Below are 7,860 nucleotides of genomic sequence, written 5' to 3' on the forward strand. Positions count from 1 at the left end.
TTCTGTTAAAATATATCATGGGGGACACTGACCTTGAAATGTTACACACAATAAATTTTCTGTCATGGTATTTAGGCTGTAAGCTAACCTACCTTTGCCTAATTGTAAGTCAGATGAATGATGTTTAATATATTTTTCAAGAGCAAATCTAATAAATGTGCAAGACCAGTTTTTCATTAAAGTCTCTGGTGAAGTGCATGAAAATTTGGGACTAAATGGGATGAGGGGCTCAGTTTTCAGAATAAGCAGGATTGTGGATTGAACTGTGAAGATTTCAATGTGTTTCAGACACAGGTCAGAGAGAATATGTCAGAAGACAAGTAAGAACCATACAGTTCCTGATGAGTACAAGTGGGAGCAAGGCCCCCATGTTCATTTCATTATTGCTTTTGTTTTCAGTTCAGAAGGGGAGGACATGCTGGGCTTTCTAAGAACATGAGTCATGTGCAATTGTGCTCTATGTCCTACCCTCTCTCACCCTTCCTGAAAAACTTGGAATCCACAGGCAAATTTCAACTAGATTTCACTTAATTTAGCAGAAATGGAAATGTCTTTGGAGATTTTAAACTCTGGCTCCAAGGTGTGCAGTTTCTTTGCTAACTGGGGCAAGATGGATGGAGGTTCACTCCTCTATTGAGGAGGCGGCAGGGTCCTTATGGCAGCAGCCAGGAGGCACTGGTAGCTTCACCCAGCCTCTGCTTCTGATTGCTGGTGCCCAGCAGAGATGGGAGCAGGAATAAGGGTGCTAGACTGGATGTGGGGGAGCATGGGGATGGAGGAGTCCACAGGGAACAAGGTGTCATTTGCTGCTCATGGAACAACTTGTTTTTTCTAAATCTTCCTCATAGTCCAAAGGCTGCCCAGTTGAGGTAAGTACGCATGGAGCAAGCACATCAGTAAGCACTGCTCATCAGCTTCTAACTGCCCCTTCACTTTACCTTCTTAAGAGCCCTTCTCTTGATTCTTTCGAAATGCCACCCAAAAAGCTCTTCTCCTTTGTCTGTCCCTCAGATTTTCTCCTGCTGCTGCTCTGCAACTGTCAAGCTTTGCACATAGCTATTTATAAAGCCCTGATCACCTCTTTATTGATTTAGGATTTTTAGTTTGTGACTCTGTGATTTTATTATTCTGGAAATAATTGTGTGATGCCTTTATGTGAAAGCTGTGTTATAAAATAGAACATTTGTGATTTTCCCCTCTAAATAATAATACTCTTCTCCCCTGAAATGTTAGGCATGGTGGCAGGATTCTGGGAAACTGGATGACCTCTTTATGATAGGCACCACGGTCAGCCTACACAGTGATGGAATGATAATGTTTCCATCTAAGGGAGTGTCTTCTCATCCTTGCATGGTGCTCAGATTTCTGTGCAATGTGTGTAGTTAGTAACTCCCTGTGCAACAGACTTTGAGCCAAGCCATGACACTGATGTGTGGTTTTCTAGGGATGCAGAATGTGGTTGTGAAAGCCTTCGGTCTGTTGTGAATATTATCAATAGAGCTGTAAGTGATGTAACTGTCTGTACGTTTGCTCCTGCCTGTAAAACTTCTGCCATCCCTCAGACAGCACAGAATGAAGCCAGGAAGCACAGTGCTGGGTTTAGTGCAGTTTTGATGGCAAAAGGTTGGCATTGATAATGGCCCAAACTCTGTAACTGCTGAAAATTAAGTAGTCCAAATGTTCAGCAGTGATCTGGAAAAATTATAACATGCAAGCTGTTGCAGTAAGTTTGAATATTTATCCACATTTTTGATGCACCCCTATCAGACTGGATGTAAAAAGCGCTCGCCCTGGCTCCAGCATCTAGTAACACACAGCAATACATCAGTGGCCTGAGAGTATCCAGGTGTCAACTGGGTCTCACAGCTTCATTATGGCAGACAGGCAGAGCCAGGAAAGGTGTTAATTAAAGAAAGTGTGAGGAAGATAGAGCTGTGACTTGCAAAAAATCCAGAGCAGTATGAATAAACCCCGAAAACTCCAAATGCTTGGGAATTTCCAGTGTATTTACAGCTCAGATTATTTACCAAGGTGACATGTTTGTGGATAGTGTAAGCACAGACAAAATTTCATTTTTCTTGTCCCAAGACATGTGCCTTGATCCTATTCTTTAAGAGCCAATAATTCTTCTGCATCATCATAAATCAAGCCAAGTATTTGCCAGATGTTTGCTTTTGGAAGACCCATAGGATTAAGGACAAAAACCCATGAGAAAAGAGTCAAGTTTAGGATGACTGCTTAAATATTTCAGTAACTTTTTATTTTATGTATGTGGCTGTATTTGTAAATGTCTCTGTTCTTGCCAGGTCTGTACATTGACAAAGGAGGACAACCGGAGAGTGGGGGTGATTCCGAGTGATGAACAGCTCCATGTGTTACCTCTTTACAAAATTTCACAAACAGATGAATTTGGCACCGAAGAGGGACTGGAAGCTAAGATAAAAGCCGGAGCCATACAGGTGCTCACAGCTTTTCCCAGAGAAGTACGAATGTTAGCTGAGCCTCTCAGAGCTACAAAGAAAAAGAAACCAGACACAAGGAGGACCTCAAGTGAAAAGCAGCCATTAACAGACAGAAAGTACTCCACACCAGTAAAGCTGAAAACCGAAGCCCCAGAAAATCTTGGCAACACCTTGCATTGTTTAGGTGAGTGGTGCTTATTACTTGCTGCCAGTCTCTTCTGCTACTGTGTTGCCTTCTACCCATTCAAGGGGAAGGAAAAGCTCCTGAATACTCCTCAGAGTTATGAAATGCTTGTATGTTCTGCATTTTTAATGAGCAAGTCATTGTAGTCAGTATTCTCTCTGAAGATGATTGCTCCAAAATAAGTTTGGTGGTTTGTGATCACCAATGAAATATATCCAGGTTCCCTTATTCTAGTAAATAGTGGCAGTGAGATCATATTGAAATACCATTGTAGGACAGTCATCTAAATAACGTGAGTTTCTGCCACTTGAAAGACAACAACTCTGTTATCCGCTGCCCGTGACAGACGGTGGCTTTCCCAGTCTGAGTTATTGCTAATTTCTTGTCAATGGCATGGAGACTGTTTCAAAGCAAGAGATTTGCCAAAAAAAAAAAGGGCTTTATCAAATCAGGCAATGTATCCAAAATTGAACTGGAGAGGTGGTCTGTCTCAGCCGCTAGGTAAGAGGCATGCCATGTTTCTTCTTCTACAAAATTACTGTGGCCAGAGCTGCCTGCCACCAGACATGTTTGTGCAATGCAGAATCATGACTTGGTTGAACTGTGTGGAGGTGCTTCTGATCTGGGGTCCGGTTTTGGACCAGGACTTCAGAGGATAGAGCTATGCTCTGGGACTTCACAGTAATGAGAAGTAGAAAAGAAGGAAGAGGTGGAGCAAGCCATGGAGGGGAAAAATAATAAAATAGCTTCTGTAATTAGAGGGGAAAAATAATAAAAAGAGTTAAAGCATAGCCTGTCTACCTTTCAGGAAGAAGAGAGGAAAATTATCCAACCTGCTGTCATTTGAATTTTATTTCATAAGAGACACCAAGATCTATGTAGTAGATTTAAGGGGAAGAAAAATAGCTACACGTTTAGAATAATGTTTGTGTTTGGGGAGTGAAAAATTAAAATACCCCAAACCTCCATTTGATGCAATTTTGTAACTTGCACTCAGCACCCTGCTTCGTCTGAGTGGTGGAGGAAAGGCAGGCGATAAATACTGCATAGAGCAAGATGGAATAAGAAGAGAAGCCCCTAAAAAATTAGGCAGACACTACTAATTTATATGCAAGTTTGGGAGAGACAGTTCAAGCTTTGAAACAGATATAAATGGACTCCTTGGGCTGAGGATGATGTCCAGCAATAACTCTGAAGCAATGATTACAAACTTCCTTCATGCTTGGAGTGGACTGGAAGTCCTGGAAACACTGGAGGACTCTGATTTGGGAGGGAATGCTGAAATTGTCAGATCTCACTGGAAGGTTGTTTTTAAACAGAGTTCTGAACTGCCTAACCACATGGCATTGTGGTTACAAATGGGCTCGGCTTCACCACCTGAAAACCATGCCCTGAACAAATGATACCATAGCCAGGTTTTTAGCAGATGCTTTGGGAGCACAGAACTTCATTCCTTGGATATGCACAAATAATAAATAGCTGTGTAAATAAACCAACCTGCATAATTCATTTGGACTTGAAGCGTTTTGGTAAATTAATTTATAAGGACTACTGAAAAAAAGTAAGATACTACGGAAGAAGTACTTCTATGAGTGAGAAAGTTGCTCAGAGATGGAAAAGGAAGAATGTAAATAGAAATCTTTTAATTTCTTCTTAGTTTAATGAAGGAGCCACAAGAAGACTGACTATCCCATGTTGCCTATTACATAGATGTAGTAAGTTCTTTTGAAAGAGATCTGACTGTCAGTATCCTCCAGCTGGAGAGTTTGAGACTGAATAGATCGAATTATACTGGATAAAACAGATGAGTCACCAGCTTCGTTTCTCAGCTGGCCACAGCATAGTGGCAGCCATTTCAGACAGTAGCTCCCAGTGCTCTGTAACAGGAGATACTTCTGGGGAGCAATGCCACCTTACCTGAACCCACAATGACTTCCCTCTACCCATACATTTTAATTAACTTTTCTTAATCTCTGCTACTTTGCCCTGCAGAGCAAGGAGCTTCTGGCAAGAGCTGGAAATCTGCTGGAGCCACAGGCATTATGAGAGTTCTTGGGGCTGTTACAGCTTATGTGCAGAGAATGTAGGTCTGTTTTCAGAGATGATGGGAAGTGTGATTCCCAAATGCTGTTTCCTCTTTTGCAGGAAGACCTTGGTCTGGGAGGATGTGTGTTCTTAATTAAATTAAACATTTTGATTTCATAGAAAAGGTTTTTTTAAGACTTGATGAGGTTTCCTTATATCCCTCCACAACTTCAGTATTTGCTGCTAACTGTTGTGCCTAGAATTTATCCCACTTTGTTATTTTTGCATCCCCAATGAACGTTTTTTTAATCCATCACTACCTGCAAATTATTTGAAGACAGAATAGAAGAAAGAATAGTTCTGTGTCTGGTGCAGCAATTAAACATTCTGCGTATTGATGGAGCAAAGAAACAACACTGACAGGGATGGTCTTTTATGAGGATATGCAAGAGCTGCCTGTGGGGTGCCAGTCTGCCAGCAAAACACACATAAACAATTTCAGGGCACGATGCAAATCCCATCAAAGTCAATGGAATTCCTTCCCATTACTCCAGTGGACTCTGGACTGAACTGATCCATGATGAGAATGAGTCATCCGAGGCGACTGTTCCACAAATAAGCACAACTGCAGGGTGCCAAGACTGGAAATTGATTAGGGAGCTGACATAATTTGAAGCATGTCTCCACAAAGGTCTGAAATAATTAATGTGTGGCAATTAGGTGGAAGACAGCCAAAGCACATGATGCAACTTCCTAAGGACGGATTCACCTGCAGTATGTTGCCATGTACTTTGTTGGGGACTTTTTTAAGGAAGATTGGAGTAGTTACTTGCCACTGCAGGAATCAGTGTAATTCAGTAACTTTTTTGGTGTGATAGACAAGATCCATAAATACACATTTTTCTTTTATTATAATAAGGGTCTATGGCAGCCACAAATCTTACTTCTTTTTAATTTCAGACAGACTGAATTTCACCAGTTAATGTGAAAACTCTAACCTGGTGCTTCCTGCCAGCCTGGGCAGAGCTGAAGGGCAGTAGTTGGCTGCTGGGAAGCACTTGTATAGAACTGGGTTGTGTGAACCAGGACTGAGTGGTTATTCCATTTTATCTCTTTCATTCATCCCTTTCTATTTTCTATAGCAGCAGTCTGACTGGAAAAGGTTAATGTGCTAGTTAAGCAAGGTTTATGTATGTACTTATGGTCATAAAGGTATCCCTAAAAAGTGAAAAACAACCACATGATGTGTCTCTTCTGTATGAGCAAGCAAGTATTAAAATATTATAAAAGGTGTATTTTATTAATTAAGTGAGGAAAAGTACTTACTTTGGTGTGCATTGCTTTTTAGGGAACAAATCAGATGCTTTAAAACCTGGAATAAAAATGGAGGCTTCCGATCACCTCTATGCCATTAAACACACTTCAAACACTACTAAAAATTGCTCCTTGTTGAAACAGTACACGGCTTCCTCCCCTTTTAAGGTGGATAGTTTACACCCCTATTCATCTTTAGCACACAAGTCTGGCATCACAGCAGTGACCAATATTCAACAGGATTTTTCAGTTCCCTACGGGTATTTTGAATGCAGCAGTAAGCAACCTCACGTGACACCTTACATTAATTGTAAGAACTTTGATGTGGCAGTCAAAGATTATACTGGAATTTTGCTGAATGAGAAGATGAAGGGTGTGCCACCAATTCTTCCAGAGGTCACTGTGCCAGGCCCCCCAGCCCATAGAGCCCCCCTGCCCACTATACTTGAACATCAGCCAGACAAGCAGAATTGTCAGCTTCAGTCAGACAGCTCTGCCTCTTCACAGCCCATCAGCTCCTGTGACCTGTCAGTACCACTGAGCTCTCCGGCAAAAGACGCCGTGGGAAGTGAAGCTGAGTGTTCCCATGGATGTCCAGTGGAAAGGGACAGCTCCCATGAAGAGCAGCTGTGCCATTTTGACTGTGCTGACATAAAGCAGAGCACTGCACTGGGACAGCCAACTGATTTGGAAGAAAAAGCTGAGGAAATATGGTCAGACAGTGAGCACAATTTTTTGGATGATGAGATTGGTGGTGTTGCTGTGGCACCTTCTCATGGTTCTATCCTAATTGAATGCGCAAGACGTGAACTCCATGCTACCACGCCTATTAAAAAGCCCAACCGCAATCATCCCACCAGGATTTCTTTGGTTTTCTACCAGCACAAAAATTTAAATGAGCCAAAGCACGGTTTAGCCATGTGGGAAGCAAAGATGGCTGAGAGGGCGAAAGAAAAAGAAAAAGAAGCAGAAAGATTAGGAACGGAGAACACTGAACTAAACCCTAGCAGCAGGAAAACAAAGCAAACAAGTGAAACCAGAGATATTTTTTATGAAGATAATGAGTTCAACCAAATTCCATCACGCAGAGCATTAACAGTAACTAAGGATAACGTGATAACAGTATCTTCTTATGCCCTTACACGAGTTGCAGGGCCTTACAACCATTGGGCATAGGTTTCAGTGTCAAATGCCTCCTCTTGGTGCAGTGTTACACAGTGTTTAAGGTGCTGTTAAAGAACAAGTCTTGTGTAGTTTACTATTTGCTCATCTCAACCATTTTAAGGCTGAGGTAAAAAGAAAGTGGGGGGGGTTTCATCTTAAACTGTGACTTTAACATTTGGTGGTGCTCAAGCACAATTTAAGCAAAAAGAAAAAAGAAAAATGTATAGTTTTAATACATTCTAAAAAAGATTCTGTTTAGGTTATTAACCTTGATTGAATCATTCAGTTTATTACCTTTAGGAATTTATATTTTGGTGCTTTAAATCAAGTCTGTTTACTACAAGAATCATTTATAAGGATTTTAACAGGTTCGCATTTTATGGTGTTAAATCAAGTTATACAGTAATAGCTCTACACAGCTCTTGGTGCTTAACCACATTGAACAGTTATAAATAAGCTGAATTATTACTTCATGGTGCCATTGCTTTAACAACTTCCAACCACTGATGTATAGTCCAAACAGCAGATAAATCTTTTAGAAAACCAATGATTTTTTTTTTCTCTAGAGATGTCATTATGTAAGAAATGAAGTTATTGGCAATGATGGCTGGAAGTTGTTTTTAAGCTGTAAATATATATTTTAAAAGCACTTTCTATTTTTAAAATTAACTTGAAATAGTATAGTATAAGGATCATATTGTTTAAGGTTTG

The 7,860-nt window shown here is 40.8% G+C and overlaps 1 protein-coding gene across 1 annotated transcript in view; it reads left to right on the forward strand.

Moving 5' to 3' along the window:
* TET1 (tet methylcytosine dioxygenase 1) overlaps nucleotides 1-7,161 on the forward strand; it is a 65,013-nt gene extending 57,852 nt beyond the window's left edge. Inside the window, exons 10-12 of the mRNA XM_054382293.1 lie at nucleotides 849-869; nucleotides 2,307-2,646; nucleotides 6,020-7,161. Coding sequence (XP_054238268.1) covers nucleotides 849-869; nucleotides 2,307-2,646; nucleotides 6,020-7,161 — 1,503 coding nt within the window. The remainder of the gene's footprint in view (nucleotides 1-848; nucleotides 870-2,306; nucleotides 2,647-6,019) is intronic.
* The last annotated feature ends 699 nt before the right edge of the window (nucleotides 7,162-7,860 follow it).

The sequence above is a fragment of the Indicator indicator genome, chromosome 7 (assembly GCF_027791375.1).
Source record: "Indicator indicator isolate 239-I01 chromosome 7, UM_Iind_1.1, whole genome shotgun sequence".
In the NCBI taxonomy this organism is placed as follows: domain Eukaryota; kingdom Metazoa; phylum Chordata; class Aves; order Piciformes; family Indicatoridae; genus Indicator; species Indicator indicator.